General features: G+C 38.8%; 2 protein-coding genes across 2 annotated transcripts; one reads left to right on the forward strand and one right to left on the reverse strand.

Moving 5' to 3' along the window:
* Positions 1-1,016: 1,016 nt before the first annotated feature.
* On the reverse strand, positions 1,017-6,137 carry LOC130957253 (uncharacterized). Its single transcript, XM_057884121.1, has one exon. The coding sequence runs from the start codon at positions 6,135-6,137 to the stop codon at positions 1,017-1,019; it is 5,121 nt and encodes a 1,706-aa protein (XP_057740104.1).
* Positions 6,138-12,245: 6,108 nt separating this feature from the next.
* LOC130954070 (uncharacterized) lies at positions 12,246-17,328 on the forward strand. The gene is made up of 3 exons (XM_057880806.1): positions 12,246-12,937; positions 15,567-15,839; positions 16,945-17,328. Exons 1-3 carry the CDS (start codon positions 12,383-12,385, stop codon positions 17,212-17,214), a joined length of 1,098 nt encoding a protein of 365 aa, XP_057736789.1. The 5' UTR covers positions 12,246-12,382; the 3' UTR covers positions 17,215-17,328.

Raw genomic sequence — 17,328 nt, forward strand, 5'->3', positions numbered from 1 at the left:
AGGAGGTTGGAGATATGGCTATTGGGCAGTATATGCAGGTAATGAGCTATTACTTTTTGTTTTTCTTTACTTTTGTTTTTCGGAATCTTATTACCTTGTGGTTCATTTTGTTGGTAGGTTGTTGGTCTGCGCCTTGCAAGTCTTGGGCGTAGCCAGGAGTTGAAGAATAAGAAGGTTGCTGGAGAAAAAGGAGAGGTTTCTGTTCTGAAGGAGGAGTTGGTTAAGAGTAAAAGTATTGCTGCTCAGCTGCAGGTGCGTTTGACTGAGACCGAGAAGTTGTTGAAGGAGACCAAAGATAATTATGCTAAGGATGTTGAAGATTTGAAGAAAAAGGAAAGTGATCTGGTGAACCTTCAAACTCGTTTGATTGAGGTTACTGCGCAATTTAAGGATATGGAGAAGAAAAAGGCGGACGAGATATTGGATTCGTTTATTGAAGGTTTTGAAAAGGCAAGGTTGCAGGTTAAGTTTTTGCTTCCTGATGCCGATCTTTCTGGGATGGATCCTGGAAAGATTGTTCGAGATGGTCAGCTGATCGAAGATGATGGGGATGCTGAAGAAGAAGCCGATAATGTTTAGTGTGTTGGAAACTTATTTGAATTTCTTTTGCATATGTAATATTTATATTTTGTAGGTTTTGAACCTTGTTGAATTGACTTGTTTGAATTTTGGAAATGATGCTTATTGTTAAAGCTGTTTGTGATTCGTCGGAAAGTTTTTCGAACTTTATTGGCATTGCTGTTGATGGTGTAGCCTGACAATGGCAGGTTTGTAGCTTAGACGTGTGTTCGGATTTGTCTGAGCTGTATTGATAGAGTTAGATTTTGATTGATAATATTTGTCGGATAATTGTTTGATGAGGAAAATAATATACGTCTCCTGTATATTCGTAGTTATTTTGAATCTTTTTGAATACAACGTTACAGGTAGGCTAGCCTCGTTAAAACCTCTCCAAGCAAAACCCTTTGGGATAAAATCTTGGTAGTAGGAAAAAGAGTACCTGCCTGGCCCTGTATTTAACTGAAAAATTTCTTTAAGGAAGATATGTTCCATGTACTAGGTATGAGTTTACCATCTAGTGATTCTAGCTTGTAAGCTCCTTGGCCGAGGACTTCTGTTACTCGGTATGGGCCGTCCCAATTGGCTGCAAGCTTTCCGTGTGTTGGTGGTCGCCGAGCAATTTCGGTTTTGCGAAGGACTAGATCTCCTTTCACGAATGATCTGCTTCTGACGGACTTGTTGTAATGGCGAGCGATTGTGTGCTGTGTCGTGCGTTGCTTTAATGCGGCTATATCTCGAATTTCTTGGATTGTATCTAGCTCGGATCTCTGAGCTTCGTCTTGACTGTTGAGTTGGGTTCTGATTGACTTCTGGGAGATCTCCACGGGAATCATGGCTTCCGATCCATATACCAGCCTGAATGGTGTTTCTTTTGTTGATGTTTGTGGAGTGGTGTTGTATCCCCAAAGGACCTCAGGTATGAGTTCGGCCCATAGTCCTTTGGTGGCATCAAGCTTTTTCTTTAGTGCGTGAAGAATGACCTTGTTCGCGGCCTCGGCTAGTCCGTTTGTTTGAGGATGCTCAACAGAGGCGAAGTGCTGCTTTATCTTGAAATTCTGCAAAAAAGTTTGAAATTTCTGATCGGCGAACTGGCGGCCGTTGTCAGTAGTAATGTGCTGAGGTATGCCGAAACAGCAAATAATATTTTTCCAAACGAATGAAATCATTTGCTGTGACGTGATTTTTGCTAAAGGTTGGGCTTCCACCCATTTGGAGAAATAATCAATGGCGACAATAAGAAATTTTACCTGGCCCGGTGCCATAGGGAAAGGCCCGAGTATATCTAGACCCCATTGGTTGAATGGCCAACTGATGTCCGAATGATGTAATTCCTCGGCGGGTATGTGTATTAGTGGTGCGTGCCTTTGGCAATTATTGCATGATCTGATTTTTTGTTGGCTGTCCTGTTTCAAAGTCGGCCAGAAGAAGCCGGCTCGGAGGATTTTTGATGCTAAGCTCCGGGCTCCTGTATGTGTGCCACAGATTCCTTCGTGCACCTCTGCCAAAGCGATGTCGGCCTCGGGTTTGCTGAGACATTTGAGTAGAGGCCGAGTATAACCTCGTCGGTATAGTGTTCCGTTGATGATTGTGAAGGAAGATGCTTGGCGTCGGAACTTTTTATCATTCTCCACCCCTTCTGGTGTGTTACCTGTTTGTAGATAGTATATAAAGTCGTTTCGCCAGTCGTTTATCTGTGAAGCACTTAAGACGTTTGTCAGAGTAACAGTGGGTGATGTTATTGTGAACTGGTGTAGTGTAGATAGTTCGGATTGCGTACTGCCGAGCTTAGATAAGATATCTGCTCTTTGATTTTGTTCTCGTGGTATATGTTCTATTTCAAAGTTGACGAATTTTTTTGTTAACTGTTTTACTAATAGTGAGTACTTATAGAGTAGGGGATCTTTTACCTGAAAAAGATCGTTTACCTGCTGTACAACTAACAGGGAATCACAATATACCTTGATTGTTGAGATTTCAAGATCTAAACATAGTCGGAGTCCGGCGATTAGTGCCTCATATTCTGATTGGTTGTTGCTTGCTTTGAAAGCGAGGTGTATTGAGTGTTCCAATATGAATCCGTCGTCGGCCTCTAGGCGAATTCCGGCACCACAGCCTCCGTTATTTGAAGAGCCGTCCACATATAATATCCAGTGTTTTACGTTGTCCTCTTCAGATGGTAGTGTGAGTTCGGCAATGAAATCTGCTAGAAATTGAGATTTGATCGGTCCTCGGGGTTGGTATGTGATGTCGAATTCGGATAGTTCGACTGCCCATTTTATTAGTCGACCTGCGATCTCCGGTTTGTGCAATACTTGTCTCAGTGGGTGATCGGTTCTGACGTGGATTACATGGCTCTGGAAATAAGGTCGCAGACGTCGGGCTGAGAATATTAGTGCAAGGGCTAGCTTTTCAATCCGCGGATAATTGAGTTCGGCATGTTGGAGTGTTTTGCTGACAAAGTATACTGGATGCTGAACTTTGTTTCTTTCTGTGACAAGGGCCGAGCTTATTGCCCAATCAGTAACTGACAGATATAAAAATAAATGTTCCCCTTGTAAGGGTTTTTGTAAGATCGGCGGTTGTGAGAGTGTTGTTTTTAATTTTGAAAATGCCTTCTCACAATCGTCGTTCCATTCAAATTTATTTTTCTTTTTAATTGTTTGGAAAAAAGGAATGGAAGTTGAGGCAAGGCAAGGAACAAATCTGGAAAGTGCGGCGAGTCTTCCTGTGAGGCGCTGAACTTCTTTTACGGTTGTAGGGCTGGCCATGTCCAGTACTGCTCGGCATTTGTCTGGATTCGCCTCTATCCCCCTGCATGTTAACAAAAACCCCAAAAACTTACCCCCCTGAACTGCGAATGCACATTTCTCGGGATTGAGGCGCATGTTGTACTGGCGGATCTGGCCGAATATTTCTGTAAGGTCGTTGATGTGGTTGTTTCCGATCTTTGTTTTGGCGACCATATCGTCGACATAAACTTCGATGTTCCGGCCGATTTGTTTGGCGAACACCTTATCCATGAGGCGTTGATAAGTTGCCCCTGCATTCTTTAATCCAAATGGCATAACCTTATAGCAATAGTTACCAAAATCTGTGATAAAAGCTGTTTTATTTTGATCAGAGGGGTGCATCATTATCTGATTATACCCGGAATATGCATCCATAAAACTTAGGGTGGCATAGCCTGAGGCATTGTCCACTAAAGAGTCTATGGATGGCAGAGGATATGAATCCTTGGGGCATGCTTTGTTTAAATCAGTGAAATCGACGCACATGCGCCACTTACCGTTTTGTTTTCTTACCATTACCACATTTGCTAACCAGGTGGTGAATCTGATTTCCTTGATAAACTCGGCTTTGATGAGTTTTTGTGTTTCTTCTAGTGATGCTTTCCTTTTCTCGTCGCCGAGTCTGCGTTTCTTCTGTTGTACTGGTCGGATTGCCGGGTTTATTGCTAGTCTATGGCTGATGATTTGTGGGTCGATACCTGGCATGTCTGATGGTGTCCATGCGAAAAGATCGGCGTGTTTTTGTAGGAAGATTGTTATGGCTTGCAGTTTGGATGCATTGAGTGAGGTGCCTACATATGTGAATTTATTGGAATCATTGTTGAAGTACACTTTTTGTAGGTCGTCGGAAGGTTTTGGACGATCGAGGAAGTCGGCTCTTGGGTCTAGTTCTGCTAGCGTGTCCTCTTTTTGGTTTAGGCCGACGTTGTTGACTTGTTGTGTTGAACGGTTTTGGAATTTCATGCTGATGTTGTAACATTGTCTTGCCTCTTTGTGGTCGCCATGAATTGTAACAACCTGGTGGTCCTGCAGAGGAAACTTTACGCAGAGATGAACTGTGGATACAATAGCGCCGAACTTATTTAGAAAAGGTCGGCCGAGAATAATGTTATATGGACTGAAACAGTCGACTACTAAATATTGAATGTCATTAGTTTTTGAAAGAGATTGCTCACCCAGTGTGGTTTGTAACCATACTGAACCGAGGACTGGAACGCGTTCTCCCGAGAAACCGACTAAATCTCCTCCTGTGGGCTGTAGCATGTTGTCGCTGAGCTTCATCTTTTGAAACGTGGAGTAAAATAGGACGTCGGCACTGCTTCCTGGATCTAGGAGTACTTTTTTGACTAATAGATCTCCTAGTTGAAGGGTGATTACCACAGGGTCGTCCAAATTTTGTATGTTGGAGTTGAAGTCAGCGTGTGTGAAAGTGACTTCCGGTTGTGGATTAGAGATCGTTGCATCTTGCTTTGTTCCGTCTACCGAGCATATTGCTCGGAATGATCTTTTTCTTGCCGAGTTTGAGTATCCTCCACTCGCGTATCCTCCTGAAATACAATTGATTATACCTCGTGGCCTCTCATATTGGCTTGAAGATGCCCTTTCTTTTCCTCGGTGTTGTTCTGAGAGGTCGTGTGTTGTGGAACTTGAGCCGCGCTTTTGGATGTGACCACCGATGTATTTGTCAAGGTGCCCTTGTCTGGCTAATCGTTCTGAAAGATCTTTGGCGACCACGCAATCATCGGTGTTGTGGCCGTGTTTCTGGTGGAAAGTGCAATATTTTGATTTGTCCACATTCTTTGAATCCTGATATGTGCCGGCTTTCCTCGGCGGTTTGATTAGTTTGGAGTTCAAGATTTCCTTGATGATGTCTTCCCTCTTGGTGTTAAACTGCGTATAAGAATCAAATCGGGGTGTTAGTTTAAAACCTTTTTTAAGGGAGGAGCTCTTATCTTCTTCGCGGAAGTGCGATTTGTCAGATTTCCGAGCTTGTCTGAGCTCCTCGATGTCAATTTGTCCTTTTGCTTTTTCGCGAAATTCTGCAAGAGTCTTCGGCTTTGCAACCGCGATCGTCTCCTGGAACTTTCCGGGTCGGAGGCCGCTTTTAATTGCGTGCAGATGGACCTCGGGATGGAGGTCTGGTATGCTGATTGCGACCTTGGTAAAGCGAGTCATATAATCCTTTAAGCTTTCGTTTGGCCCTTGCTTGATAGTGTTCAGATAATCGGAGTCGTGCAAATATATTGCGGATCCGGCGAAATGTTCTTCAAATAACTTCGCCAACTGATGGAAGCGTGAAATGGAACCTGCAGGCAAAGCACACAACCAATCAAGTGCAGGACCGTCTAAATAATTCGGAAAACAACGACATAAGACTGTATCTGATGCACCGTTGACGATCATTATTGATCGGAATTTCTTTATGAACTTCCTCGGGTCACCGAGTCCATCATAAGGCGTGAGGGTCAACGGCAAGGTGAACCTCTTTGGTAATTCGAAGTTCATCACCTCCTCCGTAAAAGGGCCTACGGAGTCCTCGGATTCTTCTTTTTTGTCTTCGGATTGTTGCTCTTCGTGCTGAGCGGTTTCTGAAACGTGAGTTGGTTGGGAATGATGCTCCTCGTCTTCTTCCCGATGAGCATCGTCATGTTCAATCCGAACATGATTTAGTTCGGCAATTTGAGCAGCCATTATTTGGTTTTCGTCAGCCATTCGTTGATTGGCTTGTTGTAGCTCAGCTACCATTCGCATGAGTTCGGACAGTGAAGGAGGCGGTACGTCAGCCATGGATGCAGGTGGAAATGGTGAGACCAAAAGAATACGATTTCCTCGGCCCCACGGTGGGCGCCAATTGATCTTGCCTGGGAATTTGGTCGGCTTCTATTCCTCGGGGTCAGCCGAGTTATACGCTGCAAGGCCGAATGTCCACCTCCGAATATCCGAGCTTCTTATCTTCGTTGTAGATGTGAGTGTGCGAACAATGCAGAGAAGGCGGAGTGTACCTGCGAAGGCACTCCAATGCTTAAGTCAGTATAGTCTTTTTCTCAGAAAGATCCTATCTAAAAAAGATATTTTACCTTTCTTTTATAGATGTATATATTAGTCCGTTATGATATAAAATCGGTTCTGTAACCGACTTTATCTTACCGTTCGGGATGTCGGTTATGATGATATTAACATCGCCGAGTTATAGCTCATAAAAGTCGAGCAATAACGGCAGGTGGCGAGTTATGGTGATGGCCAGCAACGGTTATGAGGCCGAGTTATAGCTCGTATTAATGGTGACCATATCAGGGTTCATTGTTGGAATGTCCTCTAGTCACTGACACCAATCCTTTTCAATGAGCGGATTGGGACTTGTGAATAGAAACAGCATTCCAACTTGTTTGACTCTCTCTTACCTAGTGAGGGATAACCAAACAGAGCAACCTTCAATTATCAATTAATCTTGAGAGTACTTCAACAAGAATAGGGTTTCCAACTAATCTACTCCCAGTAAAGGCTTTTATTTAAAATTAATTAAATTTTCTAATTTAAATTTCTGTCTATCAACTCAACCATTTTTGAAAACACCCGATTGATGAAATAGCACATCTCTCTACAACTCGTCGGGAGACGACCTGGGACTCATACTCCCAGTATTTTAATTTAAATTTTGTGACAACCCTTCTAAATTGATAAGCGGATTTTCGGTTGGTTAAGGACTGTACTTGCAATGCATTTCTATTAATAATTTATTAACCCGTCAATTTCCGCCACGTCAGAGAGCTTGTGAAAGATGTCATATTTGGCAATTTTGTGTTGCATGAAAATCAGCCAAAGTATGATTTCAGTTTCCTCTAGTTAATATGTAATGTTTTGTGAAACTTTGGCTAGTCAACTTTAGGATATGATTGAATTGATTGTTGAGGATTTTGTTGTTGATTATTGCGGTTGGTAAATATTGATGATGATAAGATGATGAAAAATGATTGATGATGAAAATTGATGGTTGATATTGATGAGAGTGTATGATTGTTATTGTTGTTGATGAATATTGAGGATGATATAGAGTCTTGGATATGTGTGGTATATGAGTTGTGATGGAGATTGAATGAGTTGCATGTGTTGGTTATGATTGATGATGATTCATGAGGGTGATGTTGATGTGGATTAATGGAAATTAAGGAGTTTGATGTGATTTAGGTTGAATTTAGAGTTGTTTAATGGGTTGATTGAGGTGATAATTAAATGGTTTAGGTGGTTGAATAGTTAAGGAATTATGGTATGGATTCTTAAGTTGTTTTGGTATTGTTTGGATTATGAGTAAATTGGTTTGATTTGAGAGATTTGGTATTATTGAGGTTTTGGTAAAATTGGTAAATTCTTGTTTTTAACCAACTTCACTGGGCTTTAACTTGGCCCTCAAAGTTTGGATTCAAGTGAACTTTAGCTTAAATTAAAGATATTTAAGAGAGCTTTAAAATGGTATGAAGATAAGTGAAATTGAAATTTTGTAGAGAAAGTTATGGATGCTGGAAGTTAGGGTAAAAAATCTGAATTCTGTAATATTGCAAAAAATTTAAAGATTTGGTTTGTGTGCCCACGCACACAACGCGTGCGCACGCAGAGACCAGAGCGAGTGTTTCAACTCATGATGCACAACCTGAAAATTTTGCTAGTTGTGCGTATGCATAGGCTGGGAAAGTTGTTTGGTGCGTGCGTATGCACAGCACCATGTGTACGCTCAAACCCTGTTTTTCACCAAAATATCTGTTTTTAACTATTTTACTTTCTTGGCAAGTTTGTAAACTTTTGTAACACTTGTTTAAGACCCTTTATCTAGTATTTGGGCTTTGGGTTAAGGGAGAGTGCATTGAGTGCACTTAAATGGATAATTTTATTATGAGTTTAGAGTCAATGACTTAGGCTTGGGATGTAATATGGATGAATTAGTATGCAAATTGATGGAGCGCTAGATTGATGATGAATTTGAGAAATTGAGGATTGATGATGGTTTTGATGAGTTTGGAATTTGGAAAGGAATGATGAAATTGTTGGGTACTAAAAAGGATCTTTGATTTTGCAGCACCAGCGTAAGGTTGGTGGTTAATCACGGTTACGTTCAAATGTAAAGACTGAGATAGTATCCCGCTCGCATAACCTTTTCTACTGCAAGAGTTTATTAGACACTATATCCTTAGAATGATCATGCAAGTGTGCTAAGAACTATATCCCTGACATGACAAAAAGGCTACATCCGAAAGGATGTGTCGGGTTGGCAACTTTGAACCGACAATGTGATATACAGCCAATAGGACATGTATTCATCATATGCATCTTCTATGTGCTTGTTTGCTTTGCTTAACTTCATTATGCCTAAATGAATCACATGCCTACTTGCTATTTGTTTCACTTGCTGTATATGTATATTACTTGCTTTACTTGATTGCATTAATTATGTATTCTACTGGGATTGAAGAGGCTCGATAGGCGGTGGCGATGAAATCGTATGGAGGATAGGTTGGTAAAGGTTGTGGGACAGCGGTGACTAGCATTAGTTAGAAATTCCTTAAGTTAGATTACCCTGTTTATGATTTTATTATATATTTCGTCGAGCTTGAATATCTGGTATCGATGTTAAGTTCTAGGATTGCCTTTACCTTCTCAGAATCTTATATCTTATCTATTGGGCACTGTTACCATACTGAGAATCTCCAGTTCTCATACCATATGTTGTTGTTATTTTTCAGATGAAAGTCGCAACCCACTTCAGTGAGTTTGTAGATTGGTGACAGAGTGATTAAAAAATAAGAAAGCATCTCTAAAAAAATAAGTTAAAAAACTAATCGTGACATAAGTGGAAATGAAAAAATGAAGTAATGGAGAATTGTGCCTCTTTTTCTCCTTAGAAAATCTTTAATAAATGGGAGGGGTGCTTAAACAAAAAAAGTACGAATGAAGGAATGCTTCTAGGAACAAATTTGCCATGTGAATAGAAAATTGATAAAGAAAGAAGAAATGTTCACAAAGAACAAGAGATAAATAAATAAAATGTGAAATAATCACTTTAACTTCCCAAATGTTTCAAAAACTAGGGAGCAAGAAAACAGAAATGACATCTTAGGAGAACTATTGCATTTAAAGTCATGCGTTCTCCCTCAAATGCCCATATTCTGAAGAAAGTATAATAATGATGTTCTCATCACCCAGAAAGCACCACATATCTCTTAAATGCTCATGTATAAGCCACAAGCCTCGAAAAGACACCCTACTATAGAGGTTGGAACTTGGAATCCACGTTAGCATCGGCTCCTAAGTAGAAATAATATTAGAGACTAAATTCCCAATTCGATTTAGCACATTAGTTGGCTCATGAACAACCCTTCTGGCATTCTAGGGGCATGTTGGCCCATAGAACACATCCTAAACTATATCCATAGTAGATTGATACTAACTTTGGGGTGATTCCATCTAAATTCTTCGAAGATTTCTCATGCAAAAGTTATAAATAAAAGGCCAAATACAATAATATGCTACCTAACAGTAGTCCTTATACCTCTTAAAATGATACTAAGTTAAGCATCAAAACCTCTTATATGTACTCCCATTACAAGTTCATTGGACCACTGTCGATTGAAAATCTATTGTCTTGCTGATGTATTCATATCTTTAGTATTTTTCTTCATGATTTCATTTAATTAGCTAAGAATTCCTGTTGAATATGGTAAAAATGAGCATTACTTTGATTTAGTGGAATTCATTGATTACAGAAAAATTGGAAGAAAAATAGCAAGGAACAAAGAAGAAAAGAGGGTAGGAATCATCAAGCAGAATGCTCTCTGTACTAAGCAGAAAGCTCACTAGAATCAACCCACATAGCCATGCAACGTAGAAGACAAGGCGTGCCACGTTGGGAGATAAAAAGGGATTCATGCGTACGCATCTAGCATGCGTATGCACAAACATGGATAATTTGCCTATCATGTGTACGTATCTGTCATTTGTACGCATGATTTCATCTTCACGTGGGATGTAGGATCACAGCCATGGCACACTAGAACCAAACAAAGAGCAAAATATTGATATACCAAAGGTAACGTGGGACGTGAAAGGCTTCATGTGGGACGTGGACTTGTCATGCGTACGCATGTTATATGCGTATGCACAACCAAGGTGAAAAGGAAGCATCGTACATACACATGTAGCATGCGTACGCACAACAAGAGGTTTTGAGGTGTCATTCATACGCATCTAGCATGCATACACACAACACCTGGTCAACGTGGGACGTGATTTTTTCTATGTGTTACTCCATGGAACAAACAAAGGCTAAAATTGAAAGAAAAACAAAATCACGTATTAGGTGAGACACTCTACGTGCATCGTGAGCCAGCTAGAGAGTGAATTAGATTAAGGACAAGCTCTACGTGCAATGTGAAGTACCCATGTACCACGTGAGACTCTAGCTACCTTCTAAGGGCCTCAAACCAATCCATTAAAACTTCAATTCTTTATCACTTGTGTGGTTGATTAAACACTCAACTTAGACCCACTAATCACAAGCATTAACTGAGGATTGCAAGAAGAAAAGATGGAGATCTTTGTTGAGAGAAAAATAATTATGAAGAAGATTTTATTTTATTTGAATTATGATCTATTTTAGTTTTGAATTTAAAGTTTGTTTAGGGTTAGTATTTAAGGAGAGAAGTCATTGACGATCTTTCTTCTTCGGCACTTTTTATTTTTGATAATACTAGGTTTTCTCTGAAGACATGAACAACTAATCTCATTCGTTAAGGTTAGGAGTTCTATTGATTCCTATAGACTAATATTCTAGCTTTTCTACATTTGATTAATACATTAATATCTTCTTAAGAAAAAAATTCCGTTCTTTATCCAAGAAATTTGAATGTGTGGAAAATAATTCTCTTCTAACTTGAATTCTTTTAACTTCTTGGAAAAGTTGATTAATTGAATTAAGTTTGAAAACTTATTCTCACAGCTTTTAAGTTTTGAAACTAGACTTGATAAGTTGTATCGAATCAACTAGGGGAGATCCTTATGAAATACGTGGCGTATAAATCAGAGAACGTGCTTCAATTCTTTTCTTAAATAATTGACTAAGGAATTAGTGATTAATTATATTAAAGAGAAATTGAATTACCAAGGAATTGGGGTTTGATTATTAATGATTTGCCATGAATGTATCTTTACATGATCAAGGTGGAAGGTGAAAAGTATTTGTCCGGAAGTCTCAATATCTCCAAAATCTTAACTCGTTTAATCATATTATTTTTCAATACTTACCTAATTTTGATCGTCTGACTAGAATAATCAATTGACTATTACTTGCTTAATCTGTTAATTCTCGTGGGATTAACACTCATTCACTGTGAGTTTATTACTTGATAAAATCTGATACACTTAACAGTAGTTTGTAGTTGTAAAATTTACATCACTTGCTCCCATGAATTAACCCAATTTAAGATCCAAAATTAACCTGACCTCAACAATATCTATTGAAAGTAAAATTTGGTAGGTTAAAAATTAGTAATTTGTTCATAAAACAATTCATTACCTGAACTAAAATAATTTTTCTACGTAAATTAGGCTCGAGAAAAATTTTATTTAACTAAATAATTCACGTATGCAAGTTTTAAAATAAAGAAAGTAGGTAAAATACATTTCAAAAATTATTTTTCATAGACAAAAATATCATACAAATAAAAAGAGTTTGATATTTAGTAATATTTACTATGTACTTTTATTCATTAAAAATATTTTTTTAATTATATTTATAAATCTTATTGTGTATTTTTTTTCATTCAAAATTTTTTTTTGTGTACTTTTGTCTACTTCTCACAAAAATATTAAGAAGCTTGGTGCTAGAGTGCTGAGCTAAGTAAACTGGGTTTGGGTTGACCCGATGCACTTGTCTTCTTGACCCGGAAGTGCGGAAACGTTGGTTCTGCTCAACTGCGAATCACTTCGCTCACTATTCCTTCGGGAAATTTTACTTTTATTTTTAATTAAAAAGACAGAAAATTGAAATGTCAAGGCTTTGTTCTCAACGGGTCTTGCAAGGTCTCCTTCGGAGGCACATCGGCATTAACCACCACCGCTTAACCACCACCACCACAACGCATCATTTCTCAAATTCAATTGCCGCGAATGGCAATGGAATATTCTCCAACAGTTGCATCTTTTCCCTCCTCCGATCGCCATCGAAATTATATTCATCCTCCTCAACCACGACGCGCCTTCCATACACAATCCCTAAAGGCTTGGGTGGCCACGGCATTGGTGCTGTCCGATTCAGGTCCACGAAGCTGCCGAAACCTGGCGGCGGTTTCGGGAAGAAGTTGTTCGATAAACCGGCAGCCGCCGTGAGCTCTGCGTTTTCGCGGTACAGCGAGGCAGTGGGTCTGCAAATTGAAGCGTTTTTTAAGCGGAACTCTCTGTTTCTGTATGGCGCTGCGGGAGTTCTGGTTTGCGCTTTGCTGTGGAAGATGATGTATGGGATTGCCAGCGCCTTCATTGGATTCTCAGAAGGGATGGCAAAGTACGGCTTTCTTGCTCTTTCATCTGCCATTGTTGCTTTCGCTGTAAGTTCTTCCAATTTGTCTCTTCCGTGTATGCCATGCTTGAAGCTGAATTATTATTATAATCGATTGATGGTGTCGTGTTAAGTAATTGAGATGTCTTTCGGGTTTGACTGTGAAAGGTTCTCAGAAACCAGCAAGATTAGATTAGCACAGCAAGAAAGTAAAGAAAGAGAGAACTCGGATTGTTTGAGAGAAGTAAATCTAGATTGAATTATGATTATTCATCATCATGTCAATGTACATAGCTACAGATTATATATATAGGATGGAGTTATTTTCGTTTAGAATCAGAAAGGGAAAGCTTAGTTACATAACTGATCAATTTCCTTAGCATTGCTATCTGTAGCAATAACATCATCGACATAGACCAAAAGATATACAACAGAACTTGAATTAATTCTAAAGAAAAGAGAAACATCAGACTTAGTGTTTTTGAATCCAAAACGATTTAATGTGGCTGCCAAGGTAAGGAACCAAGCTCTAGGAGCTTGTTTCAGCCCTTAAATTGCCATGTTAGGGCTACAAACCAGATTACTATTAGAGTGAGAAACAGCCTTGTGTTGTGGTTGAACCATGTACATCTTCTCAGTTAGCTTCCCATTCAAGAAGGCGTTGCCAAAGTCAAACTGCCTCAATGGCAAACCAAATGAGACAGTTATAGTAAAGACAATTCAAACTATTGTAAGTCTCACCACTGTACTATAAATCTGCTCATATTGCATGCTTCAGCAAACACCAATAAGCGGGCTTTGTGCCTTAGTAACTTACCATTTTGATTCCTTTTTATTTGGCAAACACCCATTTACTACCAATAATAGTGACATTAAGAGTGGGTTCTATGAGAGTCCAAGTATTGCACTTCATTATGGCACTGAATTCTTTTTCCAGGGCCTCTTTCCAATGTGGACACTGCAAGGTCTGAGTTACAGTGTGAGGAACATGATTAATTAGATCAGGGGGAGTAGCGAGAGCTGCTGATGCTTTTTGTTTGGTGATACTAGATTTCGATCTTGTAGTCATAGGATGCGAACTGGTTAGAGGTCAGGGAGGTAAAAGAACTTCAAAGTCACTAAGGAGTATAGTTGGAGTAGGCTGGGCAGAGGAAGGTACAGTAGGTGGTGAAATGACCAGGGGGGAAAGAGTATTGAATCTGAAAAAGAGAGGAATCAGTATTGGATGATGGAGAATGATGTGAAGGTAATGAATAGGAAACATAGCATTATAAGGAGACACTTTTTCATCAAACTGAACATGTGTAGCTAAATAAACCTTACCACTCCTTGTCATACATTTATATCTTTTATGGTTTGAACCATGACTAAGAAACAAACATGATTCAGATTTGTAATTGAATTTAGACTTGCTATATGGCCTAAAAAAAGGATAATAGCCACACCCAAATATTTTGAAAAAAGAATTATCAAGAGTCTGATTAAATAGCATTTCATAATGGCTTTTGTTATAAAGCACCTGAGTTGGTAAACCACTAATAATATAAACTGCACTAATGAAATCATCCAGAAAAACCATTGGTAGAGAGGCTGTAGCAAGCAATGATAAGCCCATTTCCGTAATATGACAGTGTTTCCTCTCCACACTGCCTTGTTGGTGTTGTGTATATGCACATGACCGCTGTAGTCTTCTTTTCTTTATCAGTAATGTAGGGGAGGGGATCTTGGTGCTGTGCAAATGATCTTCCATTCCAAGACTTTGAATTATGAGGAATGCAAGATGCCTCCATGTTGAATAATTGTCTTCATTGACTTTGTCAGCAAGAGGTGGGAACTTCTTCTTTGAGTTTGAATCAGAAAGAACAATTTCCATGGTAACAAAGATTGAGCAAGAAAAGTGACTCTAGATACCATGAAAGGTTCTTAGAAACCAGCAAGATCAGAGTAGCACAAGAAGAAAGTAAAGAAAGAGAGAGCTCGGAGATTGTTTGAGAGAAGTAAATCTAGATTGAATTATGATTATTCATCATAATATCAGTGTACATAGCTACAGATTATATATATAAAGGAGTAGAGTTATATCAGCTCAGAATCAGAAAGAGAAAGCTTAGCTAGATAACTGAATTAACCAACTTATCTAACTAGTCATAACTAACTAACTAACTAACTAACTCAACTGACTAGCTCCCTAACAGACTGAATATATTGCAACTGAACTTTGTGTTATTTGTGCATAGTCTGGAGCTACAGTTGAAGCTTTGGATGATGATTTATTCTATTCCTAAGAGTGACATAGACTAATGTTGACTGTTGAAAGCTCTCACTAATGATTATGGTCAGTTTAGATTGGCTTTTGAAAAAGTACTTAGTTTTTTCATCTTTTTAAAAAAGATCTTTTTTAACAGATAAAAATTATTTTACATTTGGATAGGCTTTTTGAAAAGAATTTTCAAGGGTTAAAAACGTCTTCTGTTTCTGCTTTTTTTAAAAGCAAGGTATTATTAGCTTTTAGAAAAAACAAATAATTGGCTTTTTTTTAATAAAAAGTACTTTTTTAAAAGACGTATCCAAATAGGTTTTAAACTAGCACTAAACCTCTCAATCTCATTAGTGATCATGATACATGCATTAACATACGGATCATCAGCTAGTGATTTTGTGCATAATGTATCTCTTAGGGGTTGTATATCCGTTCAAGATTCACAATCAACCCTGATAAAGTTTATAGAATGGCCATGACAAGGCTCAACACGTCTGCTGCGACTCTTGAAGTTATGGGTGCCCCACTTTCAGGATCTGATATAAGAGCCTATGTGATATCAGGGGGTGGGATTACATTGAAGAAGTTCAAGCCAAGTATGAGGAGCAAGCGCTGTTTTCTCTTTTTCCCCATAAGAGGTTCTGAGAGAAAGGGTCTGGTCAGTGTTGAAGTCAAGAAAAAGAAGGGCCAGGTAAATAAAAGCTTCTGTCATTGTCATTAGACCATTTCATAGAATTGATTAATCTTACATGTGTTTTATCACTTATTCAGTCTTTAATCTCAACATCATACTTCAGCAGCAAATACTACTCATGTCAGATAGGACCAAAATGGTCTTGTATGAAAAATTAATATCTGGTGATTGATAGTTCTTCCTTCACTATTGTGATATATCAATATAATATTTGACCTCTTAAAATAGCCAAGTCAACTGTATCCAGTCTATGGATTGTGGTGATTAACTATTTAACTTCTGACAGTTCTGTATGTAAGGGGATATAAGAGAGCCTAGTTAATTGAAGTATCAGTTGGGCTGTTAAGCACTCGTGTGAAAGTTTGTTGTGAGATTAGAGAGTTAGTTATTCTGTTAGCATTATCAGCAGCCTATATATAAACTCTTGTAATGTAGCAGATCAATTTAATCAATTCACCCTCTTTCTCTCAACCAAAATATTTTCTTCTCTCTCTTTTTCTTAAACATTCTCTTCTTGTTACTCTGGTGCAGCTTAATAAATACTTACGGACTATCTTCCTGAGCATGAAAAGATCTCTGTGTGCTGATTCTTTACACTTGAAATTAGGATGAAGTCATGAATTAAGGAATGGATTTTTGAATTTGTCACTGGGAGAAAAGAAACCTTGCTTTAAGCCTGAATCTTGCATTACTTATAAAAACATGGAAAGATAAAACGATCTGGATTTCATCAATCACCGGGAGCTGAAGAATGATCCATCTTGACCTTATGGCTCATTAGGAGTGACAATTTCTTTTAAGTGATTGGTAGTGGTTATGCAAAAATAGAAAAAAATCTATCTACTAATTTACCAAATGGTTAAACTAATTATGTGAACTTATCTAGATACTAGCATCTATCAGCAGATTCATATTTCAATTGTTTTTTGTTTGACGAAACTATCCCATTATCATCATCGTCGTCGTCATCATCATTCCAAAATTATCATGTTGTGATTGAATGCTAGAATTCCGAAAGTGAAAAAGAAATGTAAGATGCAGAGGGATAATTGATGCTTCAGGATTTACTTTACTTAGCCATTGATATTGTCTTTATACGCAGTATGATATGAAGCTGTTGGCAGTTGATGTTCCGATGGCTTCTGGCCCAGACCAGCGGTTGTATCTGATTGGGGATGAAGAAGAATACAGGGTTGGTGGAGGGCTGGTAGCTGAGCTACGAGATCCTGTAGTGAAAGCAATGGCCGCAACGAAGGAGTTTGATTACCTTGATGAAGTTGAGGAAAAAGAGGACGCTGAAAGATCACGCCTGGAGGCCGAAAGAAAGGAGCGCGAAGAAATCGAGAAGCTTGAAAATAGTGGCAACCGGTAGTTGTGATTCATGCAAATCTTCCAATTTTTTCTCTTGTTGATTATATTTATGGTTTAGAACTCATTTATTTTGTTTCAATTTGAGTTGTTACAATGTTTAGAACACATTGTGCCA

The sequence above is a fragment of the Arachis stenosperma genome, chromosome 10 (assembly GCF_014773155.1).
Source record: "Arachis stenosperma cultivar V10309 chromosome 10, arast.V10309.gnm1.PFL2, whole genome shotgun sequence".
Lineage (NCBI taxonomy): Eukaryota > Viridiplantae > Streptophyta > Magnoliopsida > Fabales > Fabaceae > Arachis > Arachis stenosperma.